Genomic DNA, 25,719 nt, shown 5'->3' with positions numbered 1-25,719 from the left:
CGTATTGTTATCTTTGGCTGCTTTCAGTGATGCCGGTATTTGGTTAGACTCTTTCTCTCCGATTGTTCTGTCTGAGTTATTTTCATTAGTTACTTCATCCAAACCATCAACATGTTTATTAGACCCCATTCCTACCAGGCTGTTCAAGGAAGCCCTACCATTATTTAATGCTTCGATCTTAAATATGATCAATCTATCTTTGTTAGTTGGCTATGTACCACAGGCTTTTAAGGTGGCAGTAATTAAACCATTACTTAAAAAGCCATCACTTGACCCAGCTATCTTAGCTAATTATAGGCCAATCTCCAACCTTCCTTTTCTCTCAGAAATTCTTGAAAGGGTAGTTGTAAAACAGCTAACTGATCATCTGCAGAGGAATGGTCTATTTGAAGAGTTTCAGTCAGGTTTTAGAATTCATCATAGTACAGAAACAGCATTAGTGAAGGTTATAAATGATCTTCTTATGGCCTCGGACAGTGGACTCATCTCTGTGCTTGTTCTGTTAGACCTCAGTGCTGCTTTTGATACTGTTGACCATAAAATTTTATTACAGAGATTAGAGCATGCCATAGGTATTAAAGGCACTGCGCTGCGGTGGTTTGAATCATATTTGTCTAATAGATTACAATTTGTTCATGTAAATGGGGAATCTTCTTCATAGACTAAAGTTAATTATGGAGTTCCACAAGGTTCTGTGCTAGGACCAATTTTATTCACTTTATACATGCTTCCCTTAGGCAGTATTATTAGACGGTATTGCTTAAATTTTCATTGTTACGCAGATGATACCCAGCTTTATCTATCCATGAAGCCAGAGGACACACACCAATTAGCTAAACTGCAGGATTGTCTTACAGACATAAAGACATGGATGACCTCTAATTTCCTGCTTTTAAACTCAGATAAAACTGAAGTTATTGTACTTGGCCCCACAAATCTTAGAAACATGGTGTCTAACCAGATCCTTACTCTGGATGGCATTACCCTGACCTCTAGTAATACTGTGAGAAATCTTGGAGTCATTTTTGATCAGGATATGTCATTCAAAGCGCATATTAAACAAATATGTAGGACTGCTTTTTTGCATTTACGCAATATCTCTAAAATCAGAAAGGTCTTGTCTCAGAGTGATGCTGAAAAACTAATTCATGCATTTATTTCCTCTAGGCTGGACTATTGTAATTCATTATTATCAGGTTGTCCTAAAAGTTCCCTAAAAAGCCTTCAGTTAATTCAAAATGCTGCAGCTAGAGTACTGACGGGGACTAGAAGGAGAGAGCATATCTCACCCATATTGGCCTCTCTTCATTGGCTTCCTGTTAATTCTAGAATAGAATTTAAAATTCTTCTTCTTACTTATAAGGTTTTGAATAATCAGGTCCCATCTTATCTTAGGGACCTCGTAGTACCATATCACCCCAATAGAGCGCTTCGCTCTCAGACTGCAGGCTTACTTGTAGTTCCTGGGGTTTGTAAGAGTAGAATGGGAGGCAGAGCCTTCAGCTTTCAGGCTCCTCTCCTGTGGAACCAGCTCCCAATTCAGATCAGGGAGACAGACACCCTCTCTACTTTTAAGATTAGGCTTAAAACTTTCCTTTTTGCTAAAGCTTATAGTTAGGGCTGGATCAGGTGACCCTGAACCATCCCTTAGTTATGCTGCTATAGACGTAGACTGCTGGGGGGTTCCCATGATGCACTGTTTCTTTCTCTTTTTGCTCTGTATGCACCACTCTGCATTTAATCATTAGTGATCGATCTCTGCTCCCCTCCACAGCATGTCTTTTTCCTGGTTCTCTCCCTCAGCCCCAACCAGTCCCAGCAGAAGACTGCCCCTCCCTGAGCCTGGTTCTGCTGGAGGTTTCTTCCTGTTAAAAGGGAGTTTTTCCTTCCCACTGTAGCCAAGTGCTTGCTCACAGGGGGCCGTTTTGACCGTTGGGGTTTTACATAATTATTGTATGGCCTTGCCTTACAATATAAAGTGCCTTGGGGCAACTGTTTGTTGTGATTTGGCGCTATATATATAAAAAAAAATTGATTGATTGATTGATAGTGTCATGGAGCTGTTTACACACCTGATATTTAAGCTAAATGAGGTTTAAATAGCCTAATGTCATTTTGTACCACATGCAATGCAAATACAAATCACAGCAAATTACTTACTGGCAATTTCACGCTTCATTATGTCCAAGTAATGCAGAACATTTTATTTTCACAGTGCATCCAGAAAGTATTCACAGTGTTTAACTTTTCCATAGTTTGTTATACAACAGACTTATCACAAATGGATGAAATTATTTTTTTTCCTCAAAATTCTATACACAGTACCCCATAATGACAATGTGAAGTTTTTTTTTTGTTTTTTTTAGATTTTTGCAGATTTCTTAAAAAAAAAAAATGAAGAAGTCACATGTACATAAGTATTCACAGCCTTTGCCATGAAGCTTACAGTTGAGCCCAGGTGCATCCTGTTTTCACTGATCATCCTTGAGATGTTTCAGCAGCCGTATTGGAGTCCACCTAGGGTAAATTCAGTTGACTGGACATGATTTGGAAAGGCACACACCTGTCTACATATAAGGTCCCACAGATGACTGTGCATGTCAGAGCACAAACCAAGCATGAAGTCAAAGGTATTGTATGTAGGTCTCCAAGACAGGATTGTCAAGGCACAAATCTGGAGAAGGGTACAGAAACATTTCTGCTGCTTTGAAGGTCCCAATGAGCACAGTGGCCTCCATCATCTGTAAATGGAAAAAATTCAGATCAACCAGGACTCTTCCTACAGCTGGCTGCCCTTCTAAACTGAGTCATCGTGGGAGAAGGGCCTTAGTCAGGGAGGTGACCAAGAACCCGATGGTCACTCTATCAGAGCTACAGCATTCCTCTGTGGAAAGAAGAGAACCTTCCACAAGGACAACCATCTCTGCAGCAATCCACCAATCAGGCCTTTGTGGTAGAGTGGCCAGACGGAAGCCGCTCCTTAGTAAAAGGCACATGGCAGCCTGCCTGCAGTTTGCCAAAAGGCACCTGAAAAAACCAAAAGCACACAAAGGCCATCCATCCATCAAAATGGCATCATGTTCAGTCATCAGGAGCAGCAGGATCCTCTGCTGGACTCCAGGGAAGAGCAGTAGAGCTGTGGGAAGCACATCTTCCTGTTGTGAGTCTTGCAGCAGCACAACTTAAGGATCCAAGCAAGACTAGGCTCTGCATGGGTTTACATGAGAGATTTTTGACATCCAGAGCATGCCTGCAGGATAGGGAGCCTATTATGTGTGTAGTTTTTGGACATTGGGGTGAACACTTTGGAATGTCCTATTTAATGACTGATCTGCCATCAGTACAAACACTGACTCACCCATTGTAGTCAGTTTTCCTCAGACTGAGCTTTGTACCATGTCTTTGTCTTTTCAGCCTTCGATCATCATGATGATTGGACTCTACTATATCTATATGTTTTCTTAGTTGCATCGCCTGTGTCGCTGCATGCTTGACAATTCATTGTTATGCTTTTGTTTTATTTTACTAGTATGGTCAAAGCAGATAGTCACCCCACTGAGTCTGGTCTGCTTGAGGTTTCAGCCTATAAATTAAAAACAGAAAAAACACCTGAGGGAATTGTTTGTTTGTTTGTTTTTTCTCCTTGCCACTGTTGCCAGTGTGCTTGCCCATGGATTGGGTAAGGTTAAACCTTGCATGCCTGTAGTGCCTTGGAGTGACTTGTGTGATTTTTGCGCTGTAAAAAAAAAACTGAATTGAATATTCAGCTTTGAGATTTTGAATTCTTATAGATACAGGTGAAAACCAGCGAACGTCTTATTTCAGGCCATGTTGGCATGTATTAACATAAATTGCAGTTGTTCTATATTTGTTTTAAACAGGAATGTTGGCACCATAGGAGATGTTTTGTTGAATAGGTTACTTTTTTTCACTAGTTTTGAGGTCCTGCAACATATTCCTTATGTGTAAAAAGTTCCATCCATCCATCCATCCATTTTCTTTCGCTTTATCCGAGGTCAGGTCGCGGGGGCAGCAGCTCAGGCAAAGCTGCCCACACCTCCCGATCTACACACCTCCCCCAGCTCCTCCGGGGGAACCCCGAGGTGTTCACAAGCCAGCTGCGAGACGTAGTCCCTCCAGTGTGTCCTGGGCCTTCCCCGGGGCCTCGTCCTGATGGGACGTGCCCGGAACACCTCTCCAGCGAGGCGTCCAGGGAGCATCGGAAAAAGATGCCAGAGCCACCTCAGCTGGCTCCTTTCGACATGGAGGAGCAGCGGCTCGACTCCGAGCTCCTCCCGAATGACCGAGCTCCTCACCCTATCTCTAAGGGAGCGCCCAGCCACCCTGCAGAGGAAACTCATCTCGGCCGCTTGTACTTGCGATCTCGTTCTTTCAGTCATGAGCCAAATCTCATGACCATAGGTGAGGGTCGGAACATAGATCGATCTGTAAATCGAGAGCTTTGCCCCCTTACTCAGCTCTCTCTTCACCACGATGGCCCGATACAGCGACCGCATCACTGCAGATGCTGCACCGGTCCGTCTGTCATTCTCATGCTCCATCGGTACCTCTTAAACTCCTCCACTTGAGGCAAGGACACTCCACCGACCTGAAGAGGGCAAAGCACCTTTTTGGTCGAGAACTATGGCCTCGGATTTGGAGGTGCTGATTTTTATCCTGGACGTTTCACACTCGGCTGCAGACCGCTCCATTGCACGCTGAAGGTCCTGATAAAATAGTGGTGTAACAGCACACAAAAATCATGGTTTGGTTCAGTATAGTGTAAACAAGAAACACAACATTAAATATATGTGTTTCTTTAGTATTCTTTTCAGATTACAAAAGACTTTTTTCTTGATTTCTTGTGAAATATATCACTTCAAAAATACTTATGACTTATACTCTGGAGCAGCATGTATGTTTTTGTCCTTCTCCATGATGCATTTATACGCTGGTCCAACTTACATTCCGGAGAATATAAATAAAACATCTTATTTTCTTGCCGTTCTTGAAGTCTTGTTGTTAATTGAAGGATCTTGTTGGCCATTAAACCCACTGTTGTGTGTATACATTTATTCTCCCAGGAAAACAACCTTTCTGATTACCTTCTTAACTGCATCTAAAAACAAGAGCACTTGATAATTAAAGTAATAAATCGAAACAGTACAGTATAAACTCGAGAAACACACGCAACTTGTCTTATATTCTCAAACTTGCTCTTATCCCATCGAGCTGCTGATGTCTGTCAATGTTGCGATTATTTTATTGCAGTTTTCACATTACAACTCATATCATCTGTCAGAATGATGGACACTCGTGCGGCTTGGTTACCCATTCGCCTTGATAATGTGGCGTCAATCGGCCCTGCCCAAGCTGGTCCGCGGAGTGGCTCACACAAAGGAGCTCATTGTATAACTGAGTCAGTTTTAATCATCCACTGCTTTTGCTTCCACAGACTCCTCCCCTTTCCGCTAGTCCCCTCCTCTATTGCTGTCTTGCACATGAATGCCATAAACGTGCATCCTAATTATTCATGAGCTGGTGTCAGCGTAGACATGTGCGCTGAAGCTGGTGTGGAAAAAAGGGGGAGTGTCTGAGTAAGCGAGAGTCACAACTCTGGTGTGCGAGCGTGTGCATGTGTGGCTGTGTGAAACAGAGGGAACAGGAGAGGAGAGGCTTCAGCTGATGCTCAGACGGCTCCCACCGCTGCTTGTACCACTGCTGAGGCTGCTGCGGTCGTGCTCTTGTGCATGTGTGTGTGTGAGAGGCTGCGTCCATGTGTGGTTATGACACCGTGCGGTGTGTGTGCGTGGTACAGTGACGATTGCTAAGGAGTGACTGATGAGAACCAGCGCTCTGGCGTGGAGGGTGACCCCCTGTGTCCATAAGACTGCTTGGGGAGAATCGGACGTCTGGCGTTTCCACGACAACTATAATGGGCTGCAATCTGTGCACTTTACAGAAGCAAGAGGAACACTACAAGCTGCTGTATGAGATTGCACAGGTGAGTGGATGCACACTCCACTCTGGCACGCCATTCACCGATCGTGCGCGTTGGGGATGATTCATTGTGCGAGATGTGAAGAGTGAGTTCCAAGGCGCTGTATGTTGTTTTGTATTTCACAGACCTCATAGAAAATGTATGAATGAGGGATTAACACACAGAATAAAAGTGAGCTGCCAGGATGGGAAGTGAGGGTTCCTTCTGAAACGCAGGTGTGTTTTGAGTAATGAGCAGTTGCTTAGAGAGCGTACAGTGTGTGCAGCCCATTCATCCTGCCAAAGGAACTGTGCTGAGGAAGCAAGTTTTTTTTTTTTTTACTGTGCCTCCGGAACACCTGAGAACCTGAATAAAATAAGGCTGGACTGTCAGAGTGAACCCATTATATTGAACTTTAAGAATAGATTATGCTGGAAAACACTGTAAAATAAAATAATGGTCTGTGAACGTGGTGGCATCCATTGTGTCAGGCTGAAGGGAAGCTAGGTGATGAAATTGGAAGAGCCCCTTCAATAGGTAACCAGTAACTTAGTCGGGTTCTTGTAGTGCTGTGATGAAAATTAAGAGTTCATTAACTATCACTCAGTTAAAACTGCATGTTAAATTTGGAGGGTATTAGTCATACAGGAGCAGGATGAAACTCTGGTCAGCTTTTTCCCAGTCGTGGATGTAGTGGGTATTTTTTCCTTGTTTATTTATTTTTAACCCTCGTATGCATTGACTATCACTAAGATAAAGTTGGATGTCAAATGTGAAGGAGTTATATCATACAGGAGGAGAGGGAAATTGTGGACAGCTGTATTTAACTTAAGCCTGGTTCACATGGCAAGATAATTAGGCCGATATCGGACCCAATTTTCCCAATCCGACAATCTTAAGGATGCCCCAACAATCGTGATGACGCTAAAGATAATCTTATCAGATATTCCTGCCGTGTGTGGTGTATTAAGAGCGCTCTGATCTGCTCGGAAGGACGTCAAGAGCGCTCCGATCACAAATCGAGGATATTCAACATGTTGGATTGTTTTGGCCCGATATCACAGTGTGTGTGGTGTCCCCCCAACCACAAACGAGCACGCAGCCTTCCTGAATGTAATGTGCAACCAATCAGAAAGTGAGCCGACGGATGTATGGAGCGAAATCTAAACTCTAAACGGCTGTTATGGCACACCAGAAAGTCCAGTGGTCGCACTGTCTCTCCACTCCTTTAAAGAATGACTTTTCTCTTTCTTTTTGTATAGTTTTTTCCTCTGTTTTAAATAGTCCACAAACTATCTCCGTCTATTTACTCTGAAGTCACATTTAATCTCGAGAGATTTTGCAAGATTTCCTGTCTGACCTGGGAACATTCGTGTGTGAAATCTGTTCGTGTGTGGTGTGTTGACTTCACCGTGTAGCTGAACACCACACACTGCACGACCAAACCTGTTAGATCTATGATTTTTTATCTCCACGTGTGTGGTCTCTCAGGTTTTGGAAACCTACAGATGATTTTAAAATCCTGGCTTGTGAACCAGGCATAAGTAACTTTTAGTGTTCTGGTAGGATTGCATTGAAAATTTAGTATGCATTAGTAGGTCCATTGTGCCAAATGGGATTCAGGTTCACAAAAAGATGGCTGAGATGACCTCCAAAAAAAGAAACGTAAACACACAATGATCTACAACTGTTTATGATTTCACTTATGTCAATTTTAAGAATTCCTTTGCATGTAACTGCATGCATTCCCCAGACATGGATCAAAGACACCTCAATGTGTGAATGTTAACACCTTATTAAAGATTATCACCTGTATTTGCACGCAGGCAGGATCACTTTGTTTTCATTTGAAAATTATTTTTAGTTGGAGTGCAGCCATACATGATTTTTAAATGAATTTTGCGTGTGATGTTTAGGTTTGTTTGATTTGGCACTGGTTGGCACTTTGAGGTAGTTGTTAACTTATGACATTCATTATATGTTTCTGCACCTCTTTGAACATGCTTAACTGTAAAGCAAAGCCTGAATATTAATGTAAAAAGTATGTCGTCTATTTGAGAGTTCTCATAGAGACTTTCATCAAGGGGCAAACAAACTGCAGGTGGTTTGGCGAATGTTTGCCTGTGGTTGCATTCTCCCTTGTGTCACCGTGCTTCCTGTGATGGGGTAATACCTATGGAGCCCGGTATCATGTTTATGCCCTCCTCCCGTAGTGGGTGCCTTCACGCCACTGTGATCACAGCCTTGTGAGTTGTTTTATACAACCATCCTGTGCTTTAATTAGATGTGAAATGTCTCTTTACCCTTGTGAGGCGAAGGGAAGCGGGGGAGGTAAACCAACTAGGTTAACCCAGCCTGTAGCTTTCAGTTCAGCTAGAGACAACCGAACTCTGCTGATAGATAGTGTCAAGAATTGTGCAAATTTTTAGATCAGGGGTGCATTCAGTGTAAGGAAAGCTGAAATCATGTCAGATGAAAACAGCTGCAACACCCACCTGTCCTCAGAACGGCCACTAAAATAGTGCTGTCTTCATGCTTGTCTTGGATTCTTGTGCCTCTGTCTGCACCAGTTGTTGACGTGTTCTCTCTGTTTTTTTGTCACGGTTTAACAAAGGGGATCAGTATTCCCTAAGTCTGAAGGGCATGCTCGCTGTTGACGCGGGCTCTCCGGCTCATCTGTCCTCCCACTGATCCGGCGAGTTGGCTCAGATAGGAGCTGCAAGATCAGCACCTACTTTCAGATTCCCACTGTGGGAGGCAAAGAGGAAGGATATGGAGCGTGGAGAATAAAGACCGGGATGAGAATAGAGTGTAAGCCGTTAAAAATGTGAGCAGTTAGCGAAATGATTGTGAGGGGAGAAGGGTACGAGGATGAAGGCAAACAGGTAAAACTAAGACAGGAGAAGCTGGAAGATTGGTGAAGTTTTGACGGTCTGAAGGATGTTTCACTAACACACAGTATCAATCCTTTTCTTCCTCGCAGACTTGCATGCGCACATCTGTGCGCCGGTCTCACACATCCTCGGAGACAGCAAAACACGCTCTGCTGCAGCGTGAGAATTACTAAACACAACAGGTTAAAAAAGAGGAGGAAGACGAGCCTCCTCTGGGTAGCAGCGCTTTCCTTTCCACCACAGAAGTTGTGTCACTGTGTCTTTGCGGTCAGGAGGAGCGTGTTGTGACAGCGGGGAGCTGTGCTCGCGATGCTTTTCCCATCAATCTCTGTATCGTTCTCCTCGCTAGACTCTTCCTTGTTGTTTCTTTTGGGGGGTTTTTTTTTTCTGTTCTGTGCATGTCTACATCCCAACATTCACACCAGCTTGCCGCGCGGTAATGCAGTTGGGTTGACGTGTGCATGCAAATGAAATCGAAGCGGTTTGGTGGCGGTGCAGCGTGACTGCGTAGCCTGGCATTGGATGCACAGGAGTCAGTCACAGTGGTTGGTTAGTCACCTTCCTCCCCTTTCCTTCACTTCCAAGACCAATTTTAACACTTTCCCTGCCTGCCTGACCCGACTAGCCATGGGAGATTTATGACTACCTGGTTCCCTTACCCGGTCTCAATTTCACATTCTTCCTCTTTTCACAGCTGCGGGTGTTCTGCACAGAAATGTGCTCAACTTTCTCAGCTGGCTTCCTGAGCTATCTCACAACACTGACACTTTATTTGTTCCTTGCATCAGCTTTCTTGCCTGGACACGAAGACAAAAGAATTTTCCTGTAGCCTAGCTTTTGTGGCCTCTTCTCTCCAAACTCCTGTTATCTGTTTGATTATTCACGACCTATTGATGGTCAGTGAAAGTTTGTCATATTAAAATATTGTTGGTAGTCAAACCCATGAGACCTCTGCTCACCTTTGACAATTACATCACATGAGAGAAATCCTGTTTTTGAATAATTACTGAAGTAAAATAGATGTGTTGACCCTGTGATAGACTGGTGTCCTGTCTAGGGTGTACCTCACCTCATGCCCTATGACTGCTGCGATAGGCTCCAATTAAGGCTCCCAGTTAAGTCCAATTAAGGCTCCCCCTGTAACCCTTAATTGGAGTAAGCAGGTATAAAAAAATGAATGAATGAATGGTTATGTTTCTGTTGTGGCTATTTACTAAACTGGCAGAAACTTTCCACAGCAACCACATGCAGCGTATGTAAGAAACACTGCATGTCAAGACTAGGCCTGTTCAGTCATCTCCGCGTACGCCATCCTGTCCGGGAATCAATCAAGTCACAGTCTTCCGCAAAATTGCCACTAGGTCGATTTAATAAGCATCAGATCTGCAACAAACAGATTCTTTGAAGCCCCGGTCTCAGTAAATAATAAAGGCAGGAATAATGACCCATGTATAGATTTGTGAGAAATTTCAGTGATTATTCAAATAATGAGCCACGTATATGATGTTCTTCTGAAGGAATTGCAGGAAACAGATGTTAAAAAAGGCTACAAGGTTTTCTCAGACTGGAACCTGCTCTGTTGCAGGTAGCCCATCCTGTCCTCGTAGCAGTCAGGGGTCTCTAACAGCCTCGTACTCACCACTAACATGGCTCTAACATCCTCATTTGTCCTCATGGTACGTCGTACACAAATTGCCCCATGCTATTTTTGCTAAATTTTGAACTTCTTGAAATTAGTGCCATGCTCAGAGATGAGCCTTGTTAGCTGAATAATCTGTTTCCAAGAGCCACTAAGAGCCACTATTCTCCCACATTTCTTGAATAACTCCACTCGTACCAAAAACAAACAAACAAAAAAACATGCTACGTGGCTCATTATTCATCGTTCATTATTCGGTGTGACCAGGGCTTAAGATCTACAGCTGGTGTGTGGTTGATATAAATCTTTTCATTATATGGTCATGACGCTACGTGCACTTTGATTGGGTGATTTTCAGTCTGATATTTTCCCATATCAGAATGTTACCATGACAGTTGGTCCAGATCGTGTATCACATTTGCTACAAACCAGAAAACTAAAATCACGATTAGGAAAACCAAGTCGGACATGAACATACTCCATAAATATTTAAACAGGATCAGAAAAAAAAAACACACAGATTGAAAGCCTACCAGCTAACGGACCATCTGTTAGCAAGTTCTTCAAGGAGGTCAAGAAAGTGAACAGGTCTGACTACGAGCCCAATTTGCGTGTTTTATATATATATATATATATATATATATATATATATATATATATATATATATATATATATATATATATATATATATATATATAATAAATGAATTATTATAACAATCCTTTAATATTAGAGAAAAATACATTGAGCCATATTTCTTCAGACATTTTATACCACTAACATGGCAGCAATTTTAAAAGTAGGTTGTTAGCATTATTTATTTGTGATTTTGAGTACACAGTGTATTTTTTATCTCCCGATACAGCTGCTCTATTTATTGTTCCAGCTGTACTTTAAAAACAAATGTTTTAGAAGCTTTTTTTTTTTTACAAGAAATTCTCAAATGTGATTTCAGCAGTCGGAGGCTGACGATGTTTAAATATGACAGCAGAATTAATTCTATAGGCCACGAGGCCCATTGGTGCTGGTGCTTATCCTCAGATTATAGATCTTGAAGTGGATGAGAGACTATGACTACCCCTGGAAGGGATGCATGCCTGTCCATCACATTTTAATTTCCGAGCCAAGACCTATTCACCTATTCACAGCTGGGTGGACTGGAACAATGGAGATGAAGTACTGTATCTTGTCCAAGAATGCAAACAAGTAGAATGACTGGGAATCAAATTCAGGTCAGCATACAGTAATTCCACTGAGCTATCTGCTCTACAATAATATGACAAGGGTTTGACAAAAACAGATTTTTCTTTAAACCCAAATTATACTTTCTGCAGCTGCAAATGTTCAAGGGTTGACTGGGTCACAATCCTTCATTCATTCATTTGCTACTGCTTATCATGGTACGGGTCACGGTGGCAGCACAGTAGGGTGCGTGTAAAGCAAAATTCTTCATCTGGCTGGGTTACTAGATAGATGCACAGATGCACAATCGGTATGCACATCTGTGTATCACCAAATTTGAACGCATTGAATATGGCTAGTTGATGCAAGTCAGCCGGCTTTGCTGCTGAGTTTGTTGATTTATGATAGGAGTTAGCTGATATTAAACATGAATGAAGCAGTTCATGAAACTGATGGAAGACACAAAACAAACAGCTGATGCAGATTATGCCGTAAACCACGATGTCAGCGCTCTCTCTGAACACAGGCGGAAAATTACATTTTCTCTAAAAGAGCAAAAAGCCAGTGAAATAAGTGTAAACTCAGGGTGGTAATTGTCTGAAAGAAAACAGAAAAGAGAGAAAGGTGTGCAGAAGCAGTTATGAAGACACTGAAGGAAAAGGTAGTACGGCAGGCATGAATGTGGGTTTGTTTGCTGTTACCTGCTGCCGTGTGTTGAATACTCACTCACTCAGCAGGTACAACCCGGTAATCAATCAATCAATCAACTTTTTTCTTATATAGCGCCAAATCACAACAAACAGTTGCCCCAAGGCGCTCTATATTGTAAGGCAAGGCCATACAATAATTATGAAAAACCCCAACGGTCAAAACGACCCCCTATGAGCAAGCACTTGGCTACAGTGGGAAGGAAAAACTCCCTTTTAACAGGAAGAAACCTCCAGCAGAACCAGGCTCAGGGAGGGGCAGTCTTCTGCTGAGACTGGTTGGGGCTGAGGGAAAGAACCAGGAAAAAGACATGCTGTGAAGGGGGGCAGAGATCGATCACTAATGATTAAATGCAGAGTGATGCATACGGAGCAAAAAGAGAAAGAAACAGTGCATCATGGGAACCCCCCCACAGTCTACGTCTAAAGCAGCATAACCAAGGGATGGTCCAGGGTCACCTAATCCAGCCCTAACTATAAGCCTTAGCGAAAAGGAAAGTTTTAAGCCTAATCTTAAAAGTAGAGAGGGTATCTGTCTCCCTGATCTGAATTGGGAGCTGGTTCCACAGGAGAGGAGCCTGAAAGCTGAAGGCTCTGCCTCCCATTCTACTCTTACAAACCCTAGGAACTACAAGTAAGCCTGCAGTCTGAGAGCGAAGCGCTCTAATGGGGTAATATGGTACTACGAGGTCCCTAAGATAAGATGGGACCTGATTATTCAAAACCTTATAAGTAAGAAGAAGAATTTTAAATTCTATTCTAGAATTAACAGGAAACCAATGAAGAGAGGCCAACACGGGTGAGATATGCTCTCTCCTGCTAGTCCCCGTCAGTACTCTAGCTGCAGCATTCTGAACCAACTGAAGGCTTTTTAGGGAACTTTTAGGACAACCTGATAATAATGAATTACAATAGTCCAGCCTAGAGGAAATAAATGCATGAATTAATTTTTCAGCATCACTCTGAGACAAGACCTTTCTGATTTTAGAGATATTGCGTAAATGCAAAAAGGCAGTCCTACATATTTGTTTAATATGCGCTTTGAATGACATATCCTGATCAAAAATGACTCCAAGATTTCTCACAGTATTACTAGAGATCAGGGAAATGCCATCCAGAGTAATGATCTGGTTAGACACCATGCTTCTAAGATTTGTGGGGCCAAGTACAATAACTTCAGTTTTATCTGAGTTTAAAAGCAGGAAATTAGAGGTCATCCATGTCTTTATGTCTGTAAGACAATCCTGCAGTTTAGCTAATTGGTGTGTATCCTCTGGCTTCATGGATAGATAAAGCTGGGTATCATCTGCGTAACAATGAAAATTTAAGCAATACCGTCTAATAATACTGCCTAAGGGAAGCATGTATAAAGTGAATAAAATTGGTCCTAGCACAGAACCTTGTGGAACTCCATAATTAACTTTAGTCTGTGAAGAAGATTCCCCATTTACATGAACAAACTGTAATCTATTAGACAAATATGATTCAAACCACCGCAGTGCAGTGCCTTTAATACCTATGACATGCTCTAATCTCTGTAATAAAATTTTATGGTCAACAGTATCAAAAGCAGCACTGAGGTCCAACAAAACAAGCACAGAGATAAGTCCACTGTCCGAAGCCATAAGAAGATCATTTGTAACCTTCACTAATGCTGTTTCTGTACTATGATGAATTCTAAAACCTGACTGAAACTCTTCAAATAGACCATTCCTCTGCAGGTGATCAGTTAGCTGTTTTACAACTACCCTCTCAAGAATCTTTGAGAGAAAAGGAAGGTTGGAGATTGGCCTATAATTAGCTAAGATAGCTGGGTCAAGTGATGGCTTTTTAAGTAATGGTTTAATTACTGCCACCTTAAAGGCCTGTGGTACATAACCAACTAACAAAGATAGATTGATCATATTTAAGATTGAAGCATTGAATAATGGTAGGACTTCCTTGAGCAGCCTGGCAGGAATGGGGTCTAATAAACATGTTGATGGTTTGGATGAAGTAACTAATGAAAGTAACTCAGACAGAACAATCGGAGAGAAAGAGTCTAACCAAATACCGGCATCACTGAAAGCAGCCAAAGATAACGATACATCTTTGGGATGGTTATGAGTAATTTTTTCTCTAATAGTCAAAATTTTGTTAGCAAAGAAAGTCATGAAGTCATTACTAGTTAAAGTTAATGGAATACTCAGCTCAATAGAGCTCTGACTCTTTGTCAGCCTGGCTACAGTGCTGAAAAGAAACCTGGGGTTGTTCTTATTTTCTTCAATTAGTGATGAGTAGAAAGATGTCCTAGCTTTACGGAGGGCTTTTTTATAGAGCAACAAACTCTTTTTCCAGGCTAAGTGAAGATCTTCTAAATTAGTGAGACCATTAAAGTGGTGGGTGGACTCATTTACTTTTTGAGCAAAGCCAATAGAGCCTAATAATAGATTAAATGCAGTGTTGAGGCTGTCATTCTCAGCATCTGTATAAGATAAGATACCCACCCACCACTTTAATCATATCTTAGATCTTGTTCTGACTTATGGTATGGAAATAGAAGACTTAACAGTATTCTCTGAAAACTCCCTTCTGTCTGATCATTTCTTAATAACATTTACATTTACTCTGATGGACTACCCAGCAGTGGGGAATAAGTTTCATTACACTAGAAGTCTTTCAGAAAGCGCTGTAACTAGGTTTAAGGATATGATTCCTTCTTTATGTTCTCTAATGCCATATACCAACACAGTGCAGAGTAGCTACCTAAACTCTGTAAGGGAGATAGAGTATCTCATCAATAGTTTTACATCCTCATTGAAGACAACTTTGGATGCTGTAGCTCCTCTGAAAAAGAGAGCTTTAAATCAGAAGTGTCTGACTCCGTGGTATAACTCACAAACTCGTAGCTTAAAGCAGATAACCCGTAAGTTGGAGAGGAAATGGCGTCTCACTAATTTAGAAGATCTTCACTTAGCCTGGAAAAAGAGTCTGTTGCTCTATAAAAAAGCCCTCCGTAAAGCTAGGACATCTTTCTACTCATCACTAATTGAAGAAAATAAGAACAACCCCAGGTTTCTTTTCAGCACTGTAGCCAGGCTGACAAAGAGTCAGAGCTCTATTGAGCTGAGTATTCCATTAACTTTAACTAGTAATGACTTCATGACTTTCTTTGCTAACAAAATTTTAACTATTAGAGAAAAAATTACTCATAACCATCCCAAAGACGTATCGTTATCTTTGGCTGCTTTCAGTGATGCCGGTATTTGGTTAGACTCTTTCTCTCCGATTGTTCTGTCTGAGTTATTCTCATTAGTTACTTCATCCAAACCATCAACATGTTTATTAGACCCCATTCCTACCAGGCTGCTCAAGGAAGCCCTACCATTATTTAATGCTTCGATCTTAAATATGATCAATCTATCTTTGTTAGTTGGCTATGTACCACAGGCTTTTAAGGTGGCAGTAATTAAACCATTACTTAAAAAGCCATCACTTGACCCAGCTATCTTAGCTAATTATAGGCCAATCTCCAACCTTCCTTTTCTCTCAAAAATTCTTGAAAGGGTAGTTGTAAAACAGCTAACTGATCATCTGCAGAGGAATGGTCTATTTGAAGAGTTTCAGTCAGGTTTTAGAATTCATCATAGTACAGAAACAGCATTAGTGAAGGTTACAAATGATCTTCTTATGGCCTCGGACAGTGGACTCATCTCTGTGCTTGTTCTGTTAGACCTCAGTGCTGCTTTTGATACTGTTGACCATAAAATTTTATTACAGAGATTAGAGCATGCCATAGGTATTAAAGGCACTGCGCTGCGGTGGTTTGAATCATATTTGTCTAATAGATTACAATTTGTTCATGTAAATGGGGAATCTTCTTCACAGACTAAAGTTAATTATGGAGTTCCACAAGGTTCTGTGCTAGGACCAATTTTATTCACTTTATACATGCTTCCCTTAGGCAGTATTATTAGACGGTATTGCTTAAATTTTCATTGTTACGCAGATGATACCCAGCTTTATCTATCCATGAAGCCAGAGGACACACACCAATTAGCTAAACTGCAGGATTGTCTTACAGACATAAAGACATGGATGACCTCTAATTTCCTGCTTTTAAACTCAGATAAAACTGAAGTTATTGTACTTGGCCCCACAAATCTTAGAAACATGGTGTCTAACCAGATCCTTACTCTGGATGGCATTACCCTGACCTCTAGTAATACTGTGAGAAATCTTGGAGTCATTTTTGATCAGGATATGTCATTCAAAGCGCATATTAAACAAATATGTAGGACTGCTTTTTTGCATTTACGCAATATCTCTAAAATCAGAAAGGTCTTGTCTCAGAGTGATGCTGAAAAACTAATTCATGCATTTATTTCCTCTAGGCTGGACTATTGTAATTCATTATTATCAGGTTGTCCTAAAAGTTCCCTAAAAAGCCTTCAGTTAATTCAAAATGCTGCAGCTAGAGTACTGACGGGGACTAGAAGGAGAGAGCATATCTCACCCATATTGGCCTCTCTTCATTGGCTTCCTGTTAATTCTAGAATAGAATTTAAAATTCTTCTTCTTACTTATAAGGTTTTGAATAATCAGGTCCCATCTTATCTTAGGGACCTCGTAGTACCATATCACCCCAACAGAGCGCTTCGCTCTCAGACTGCAGGCTTACTTGTAGTTCCTAGGGTTTGTAAGAGTAGAATGGGAGGCAGAGCCTTCAGCTTTCAGGCTCCTCTCCTGTGGAACCAGCTCCCAATTCAGATCAGGGAGACAGACACCCTCTCTACTTTTAAGATTAGGCTTAAAACTTTCCTTTTTGCTAAAGCTTATAGTTAGGGCTGGATCAGGTGACCCTGAACCATCCCTTAGTTATGCTGCTATAGACGTAGACTGCTGGGGGGTTCCCATGATGCACTGTTTCTTTCTCTTTTTGCTCTGTATGCACCACTCTGCATTTAATCATTAGTGATCGATCTCTGCTCCCCTCCACAGCATGTCTTTTTCCTGGTTCTCTCCCTCAGCCCCAACCAGTCCCAGCAGAAGACTGCCCCTCCCTGAGCCTGGTTCTGCTGGAGGTTTCTTCCTGTTAAAAGGGAGTTTTTCCTTCCCACTGTAGCCAAGTGCTTGCTCACAGGGGGTCGTTTTGACCGTTGGGGTTTTACATAATTATTGTATGGCCTTGCCTTACAATATAAAGCGCCTTGGGGCAACTGTTTGTTGTGATTTGGCGCTATATAAAAAAATTGATTGATTGATTGATTGATTATCTGAGCTAAGCACTAAGTCAGACAAAAGGTCTGAAAATTCACAGAGAAACTCACAGTAACGACCAGGTGGACGATAGATAATAACAAATAAAACTGGTTTTTGAGACTTCCAATTTGGATGGACAAGACTAAGAGACAAGCTTTCAAATGAATTAAAGCTCTGTCTGGGTTTTTGATTAATTAATAAGCTGAAATGGAAGATTGCTGCTAATCCTCCGCCCCGGCCCGTGCTATGAGCATTCTGACAGTTAGTGTGACTCGGGGGTGTTGACTCATTTAAACTAACATATTCATCCTGCTGTAACCAGGTTTCTGTTAGGCAAAATAAATCAATACGTTGATCAATTATTATATCATTTACCAACAGGGACTTAGAAGAGAGAGACCTAATGTTTAATAGACCACATTTAACTGTTTTAGTCTGTGGTGCAATTGAAGGTGCTATATTATTTTTTCTTTTTGAATTTTTATGCTTAAATAGATTTTTGCTGGTTATTGGTGGTCTGGGAGCAGGCACCGTCTCCACGGGGACGGGGCAACGAGGGGACGGCAGGGGGAGAGAAGCTGCAGAGAGGTGTATAAGACCACAGCTCTGCCTCCTGGTCCCAACGCTGGACAGTCACAGTTTGGAGGATCCAAGAAAATTGGCCAGATTTCTAGAAATGAGAGCTGCTCCATCCAAAGTGGGATGGATGCCGTCTCTCCTAACAAGACCAGGTTTTCCCCAGAAGCTTTGCCAATTATCTATGAAGCCCACCTCATTTTTTGGACACCACTCAGACAGCCAGCAATTCAAGGAGAACATGCGGCTAAACATGTCACTCCCGGTCCGATTGGGGAGGGGCCCAGAGAAAACAACAGAGTCCGACATTGTTTTTGCAAAGTTACACACCGATTTAATGTTAATTTTAGTGACCTCCGATTGGCGTAACCGAGTGTCATTACTGCCGACGTGAATTACAATCTTACCAAATTTACGCTTAGCCTTAGCCAGCAATTTCAAATGTCCTTCGATGTCGCCTGCTCTGGCCCCCGGAAGACAATTGACAATGGTTGCTGGTGTCGCAACTTCACATTTCTCAAAACAGAGTCGCCAATAACCAGAGTTTGATCCTCGGCGAGTGTATCATCGAGTGGGGAAAAACGGTTAGAGATGTGAACGGGTTGACGGTGTACACGGGGCTTCTGTTTAGGGCTACGCTTCCTCCTCACAGTCACCCAGTCAGCCTGCTTTCCCGACTGCCCGGGATCTGCCAGGGGGGAACTAACGGCGGCTAAGCTACCTTGGTCCGCACCGACTACAGGGGCCTGGCTAGCTGTAGAATTTTCCACGGTGCGGAGCCGAGTCTCCAATTCGCCCAATGGGAATATGAAAATATTCACTTCTTTGTCAGTTCATTTTTTTTTTATAAAGTTTTGTACATCCTAAAATCCACATTATTTTGTTGATTTTTGTTAACGTTTCAGAGAACGTTTGTGTGCAAGTTATTATTTTTATATGTATATGAAGTTGAGCTCTGCTCTTAACTAAGTTCTTTCCTGTGCTTCAGTGGTTAGCTTTAGCGGTTAGCTGTGTGTCCTGTAGTGCTAGCCTGTTAGCCTCTCCCAGCATTGTCAAGTTGAGCCACATTCAGTCATCATTACATAGTACTGCTGTATCTTCTGCATCAATATGTTAAGTTCCAGGTGGTTTGTTTTATTTGACAGTGATCTTGCACTCATGGGAAGTGTTCAGTAGTCCGAAGGTTCAGTAGTCTGTGTGTGTGTATTTACTCCAAATTAAGCCAAACATGGCAATTCACAGAGTCACCCGTGAAGGCTGGATAATTGCCATTTGAATTAAATGTCAAAGTTTTAATTACAGAATATTGTGTCTGACCTTTACATTATACGGCGCATCTTTATAACCAGCGAAGTTAAAAACAAAGTGATGTGTTGTTTTTTTTTTGTTAAAGTAACATTCATTCTTGCATCACAGATGGAAGAAATGTCTTTTTAATTGAAACGAAAAGCAGATGTAAGTATACAGCTAGTAGTGCAGCCTGCTGAAACGTGGCATCAAAATATAGTCATTTATTGACCTGAACCTACAGACTAGTGAAGCTTAAGACTTGTGGGATGTTTCCGCACTGATGATGAAAACACTTGCAGTGAGGTTTTGTGCGGGTCACTCTGTTGCCTTAGCCAGCATTAGCATTAGCAGCCTCATCTTTTTTTTCCTCTCTCTTCTCCTCGTGAAACACTTTCCAGTCAGACAGCAATCCTTGAGGACCCAGTGTGACCCAGTGTTCTCACTGGTTATATTGTAGCCATTCCCATTGTTAATAGTTAAAGGTATTAAACATGTTTAGAAGTGAATGCTGTCTATATGGTATGCTAACTGATCTACATCGTCTGCGTATCTGAATGTGTTTGATTACACATCTACTCCTCAACATAACTAAATTAATATAATAAAAGTTAGCATTTAATGGTAGCTACTCCTAATTTTTTAGCCATTTATTAGCTCAGTGTTATAACAGTTAATATTTCAGTTAGCAGGTTAGCTGTTATGGAAGTTAATTTTCTAGCTGTTTCCACCACTGGCCACAAGTATCTACTGCCATGTTATAGACAATAACATATGACAGTTGATTTGCTTTTAAGGAGGAGGGGGTTGGCACAGATTTTAAAATTCCCATTGTGTCTGTGATGTCCCTCCATATTGTGCATGTGCTGCAGAAACTCGCTGATCTGTGACTTTTTTGGAACTAATTAGCAGGAAGGCAGATGTTCATGCACCGAGCAGCACAGTGTACCTAGAGTGTGTCACTGCAATAGCTGTTTTTCCAGACAGGGTTGTGATCAAACCAGAGGGACTCTGATGGACTCTTAGGTGTCACAATTCAGCAATTAGCAATGATGCCGGGCGACCGCCCTGCTACGGTAATAATCATCCGCTGTTTAATGCTCACGGGTAATGAATTTCATCCTTCACGGTGCTGCGTACAGCTCCCTACAGCTTCTGAGTTACAAGAAGTTATATAAGTTTAGACGGGAGCAGAATTACTCTGCGCTGCTTTCGAGAAATAAATGGAAAGCAGCTTGGCAGTTCAGTGAGGCACGGCAGGCCCTGATAACTCACTGATACGCGTGAATGTGAATGAGATACTCACATATACACACACACGTCTTTCTGAGGCAACAAAAACACAGTCTTATTTAATATTCTGAGTGTAAAACCAGGAAAACATGTTCATGAATTTTTGGATGTGACAGCACTCGGGGGGCTAAATGCACTGGAAATCAGTTTGAGTAACACCGTGTTGAGTTCATGTCATGTTCGTTAGGTTGACAGGGTGTTGAAATGAAGCAGAATTGTAATCCATTTGCTGTTCAGTTGAACAGCGATTTTGATTAATTTGGTCCTGCAGTGGATTTTCTCCATTTGCACCAACCAAATGTGAATCCCATGGAGCTGAGATTTTTGGAGGGAGCTGACCTCTGCTTCTGAGACAGGCCTGAGAGTGTGTGTAATGGGTTGAGGAGCCAGCATGACACCCATGAAAAGGGTTGGCAAACCAATCCAAGTTGCATAGATCAATGATGAGATGTTCTGTTGCAGGAATTTGAACTGACATTTGTGTCACTTGTATTAATCAATCAATCAATCAACTTTTTTCTTGTATAGCGCCAAATCACAACAAACAGTTGCCCCAAGGCGCTCCACATTGCAAGGCAAGGCCATACAATAATTATGAAACACAGTCTACGTCTAAAGCAACATAACCAAGGGATGGTCCAGGGTCACCCGATCCAGCCCTAACTATAAGCCTTAGCGAAAAGGAAAGTTTTAAGCCTAATCTTAAAAGTAGAGAGGGTATCTGTCTCCCTGATCTGAATTGGGAGCTGGTTCCACAGGAGAGGAGCCTGAAAGCTGAAGGCTCTGCCTCCCATTCTACTCTTACAAACCCTAGGAACTACAAGTAAGCCCGCAGTCTGAGAGCGAAGCGCTCTAATGGGGTAATATGGTACTATGAGGTCCCTAAGATAAGATGGGACCTGATTATTCAAAACCTTATAAGTAAGAAGAAGAATTTTAAATTCTATTCTAGCATTAACAGGAAGCCAATGAAGGGAGGCCAACACGGGTGAGATATGCTCTCTCCTGCTAGTCCCCGTCAGTACTCTAGCTGCAGCATTCTGAACCAACTGAAGGCTTTTTAGGGAACTTTTAGGACAACCTGATAATAATGAATTACAATAGTCCAGCCTAGAGGAAACAAATGCATGAATTAGTTTTTCAGCATCACTCTGAGACAAGACCTTTCTGATTTTAGAGATATTGCGTAAATTCAAAAAGGCAGTCCTACATATTTGTTTAATATGCGCTTTGAATGACATATCCTGATCAAAAATAACTCCAAGATTTCTCACAGTATTACTAGAGATCAGGGAAATGCCATCCAGAGTAACGATCTGGTTAGACACCATGCTTCTAAGATTTGTGGGGCCAAGTACAATAACTTCAGTTTTATCTGAGTTTAAAAGCAGGAAATTAGAGGTCATCCATGTCTTTATGTCTGTAAGACAATCCTGCAGTTTAGCTAATTGGTGCGTATCCTCTGGCTTCATGGATAGATAAAGCTGGGTATCATCTGCGTAACAATGAAAATTTAAGCAATACCGTCTAATAATACTGCCCAAGGGAAGCATGTATAAAGTGAATAAAATTGGTCCTAGCACAGAACCTTGTGGAACTCCATAATTAACTTTAGTCTGTGAAGAAGATTCCCCATTTACATGAACAAACTGTAATCTATTAGACAAATATGATTCAAACCACCGCAGCGCAATGCCTTTAATACCTATGACATATGACATATTAGTGCGAAAGTCCATCTCATTTTTTGCAAGTGGTCCGTGTGAGTGTTCATAATAGTTTTAATTGGTCATTAAGGCTGGTGAACCTTGCTCTCGTTTTCAGCAGTATCTCCAGACTGTTAGCTGCAGATGTTCTCATCCATCATCGGAAGCCATTATGTTTTCAATGGATGTGTCTCAGCCATTAAAATTGATAGGGGAGGCAAGAGGGGATGAGTGAAAAAAGTGGCTTGATTGATCTTGTGTTCAAGAAAGGAAATATTAGCCTGACTTGTCATGTTGCCCTGGAAAACAAACTAGATTTTTGACCCTTCACTCGCCCTGCACCTTCAGCATCAGCACCCTCCAGAGATAAGGTATTTTAAGTGCTGCGTGTGACTGCCTCATTATTTCTTATTAGTGGTGGATACCTAACAGAATTATGTGCATATTTAGGAAAAGCCATGGCAGGCTTAGACTTTTGCCACGGGGAACAAGTGATTAGCTTTTTGGGATGATTTACAGGCATGATTCCAGAGTTTGGTTGGAAAGTGCATTTTCAACAATGTGGCCCCAAATACCTCCAGTGAACTTGAGTGTTTTCATTAAGATCAGGGGGAACCAGATCTGGACCCAGGAATATAATTTCCATCCAGACCAACACATCTGGCCTTATGTTGATGATTTAACACATACAGTCTAAAGAGCATAGCACATTTATATATGAGGCGTATCCAACTCTAGTGTACTATTTATAAGTGGTGTAATATGAGTGCAAAGTGAGGCGCATGGTGCAAAGGGGTTGCATTTAGTCACTTAATTAATCACGGGTGTGTATTTGGGTATAAAATGTAATACAGTAAACAACTGGATTATCTTTTTTTTCCATGAAGTGCCAGAGTGCGCTATTTAAACAGTGCATTTAAGTGAGTTATGAGCAACCATGAAACCTCCTAGTGGTGATGCCTTGAAATGGTAAGGTGTAGTTTTGTGTTTTTCCATCAGTGTTATTTTCATGTTGTTTTCTGTTCAGTTTCATTGTGTGTGCAAGCACAGTGAAACTGTGAACGCATTGAATATGGGCGTTGAATTGAATATTCAGATACGCCTAACAACCTTTGTTAGGCGTATCTGAATATTGCACCATGTAAAGCCACAAATACACTGTGTTTGATTTTAGACCAAGTTTTTGTTGTGTCTTGTCGGTTTCTATAGCCTCGTGGTAGCAATATTCCAACACTGAACCTGATCACACCTCAGTTTATTGTCAATATGCCCATGGGCATGAAAATGAAAATTACATCTGTTGTAAATTAGTAAAGACAGTTACACTGTGCTCTGTGCTCTTTATTGCAGACTTCATTGTGATTTCACTGATTGGGCTTTTATGCACAATCCACAGTTTTTCACTTCCAATCCAATCACGATACCTGAATTTTGATATCTGCCGATGCCGATACTTGTCTGATCCGATACCAGAGTTCTGTTTGCTTTAATATTATTATTATTATCATTATTGTTGATTTTATGAGGATTTTCTTAAAAGGAGACCTGAAAGTTGAGCTACAATTTGCCAGAAGGTGTATCTAAGATGAAAGCCTAGATTTGATGTTTTGGTGAAAGAATTAAGTACTTTTATTTTTTTTGTAGACTTTTATAGCCTTATTTTTATAGATTCAAAGACAAAAGACAGCACTCTCTCTCTGCCTGCCTCTCTCCCTCTCTCTGCCTCTCTCTCTCTCTCTCTCTCTCTCTGTCTCTGTCTGTCTGTCTCTTGCTTGCTTTCCTCCTTCTTTCTCTCTCTCTTGCTTTCTCTCTCCCTGCTCTTGTCTCTTTTTCTCTCATGGTGTTTTTGTGCTGTGCAAACTTTGAACTTTTGGGAAGCATGAAGCCTTTCAACTGTAAAAAAAAAAAAAAAAAAAAAATGTATCGTCAGCGACGGTCACGCACATGATTTTGACTTTTTCCCTTTCAGCGGACAGAATCTGTGTTCGCTGTCCTCCTCGGCTGCATGTTGAGCTGACTTTTCTTAGCATTTTACAGTGAAGCGGCTAACTTTTTAGCACACATTTTCAGCAACAATTCAGTTAATTTTTCGGAAAATCTGCGCTCACTCAACGAACAGACAATTTGAATCCGAGAGTCGGGCAGAAATTTGCTGCTAACCGCAGCTAGAACACTGCAGAAGAGAATTCTCTCAAACAGTCCGGCTTCAGAAAACCAAAAACCTCTCCGCTCTCCTCCTCCCGCTCGTCAGCAGAGAGCAAACAACAGCAGTTGAGAGGATTCACACTGGCTCTTCTCCGGTATCGGAAAATGTCGCGGGTTGGATCGGTATTTTCCAATACGTGAATTACATTGGTATTGAAACCCGATACCAATCTGGGATCAGATCGGTCCCATCCCTACTTTTATGTTGTGAGCTATCGATTTACGAGTCTTTTTACACTCCTATCCTCACCTGTGGTCATGAGATTTGGGTAAAAACAGAAAGCTCAAGATCTCGGATAGAAGTGGTTGAAATATGTCTCCTCCATAGGGTATACGAGATTAAAACCAGGGCAAAGTGTACCTTTCAAATATCTGAGAGGGACTCTGTTGTAGAGCTGCTCCTCCTTCGCAGTAAAAGGAGCCAACACAGGTGGTTTGTGCATCTGGTGAAGATGCCACCTGACTGTCTCTCTAGGGAGGTCTTCAATTCATGTCCATCTGGTAGGAAGACCCAGGGAAGACCCAGGACACGGTGGGGGTATGGCATCTACAGTCTAATATTGGAATGACTCGGGATCCCATAGGAAGAGTTAGAGGTCCCAACCGAGGATAGGGAAGTGTGGGATGGGCTGCTTATTCTGCACTGACTGAGCTCTCAGCACAGATAAGTATCAGAAAATGAATGAATGAATGCTGTGAACTATCTCTGTTAGGAGTGATGGTGGGGGGGCGGGGCAGCGTTGTCTCCTCAACATCTCTTTGACAGACTCAAGAAGTGCATCATGGGTCTGAGCCAGTCTTCAGTATTGCGAGTATTTTGTACAAGTTTTATTTTTTGCTCGACAGGTGTAGAAAATACATATTTCTATGCTGATAAGAGCTTCTCTAAGTGAGCTGTCCATGGTGCTGATCACACATACACCACATTAGCCTAGTGGGGAGCATGTGAATGAGTCAGTGAGCCGTGTTGTGTATTTCCAAAAGAAAAAAAATAATGCACAAATGTTG

General features: G+C 41.7%; 1 protein-coding gene across 3 annotated transcripts in view; it reads left to right on the top strand.

Moving 5' to 3' along the window:
- Positions 1-25,719, top strand: part of LOC117515519 (PDZ domain-containing RING finger protein 4-like) — a 640,352-nt gene that overhangs the window by 357,043 nt on the left and 257,590 nt on the right. Inside the window, exon 1 of one of the 3 annotated variants that reach the window (XM_034176101.1) lies at positions 5,582-6,004. The exons of 1 other annotated variant lie outside the window; for it this stretch is intronic. In XM_034176101.1, coding sequence (XP_034031992.1) covers positions 5,936-6,004 — 69 coding nt within the window. In that variant the 5' untranslated portion in view covers positions 5,582-5,935. Of the gene's footprint in view, positions 1-5,581; positions 6,005-8,643; positions 8,866-25,719 lie in introns of those variants that run through there. One more of the 3 variants, XM_034176102.1, reaches the window with a different exon arrangement.

Source organism: Thalassophryne amazonica, chromosome 8, assembly GCF_902500255.1.
Source record: "Thalassophryne amazonica chromosome 8, fThaAma1.1, whole genome shotgun sequence".
In the NCBI taxonomy this organism is placed as follows: domain Eukaryota; kingdom Metazoa; phylum Chordata; class Actinopteri; order Batrachoidiformes; family Batrachoididae; genus Thalassophryne; species Thalassophryne amazonica.
Note: the sequence above shows the minus strand (reverse complement) of the source record. Positions and strands in the feature narration are given on the sequence as shown.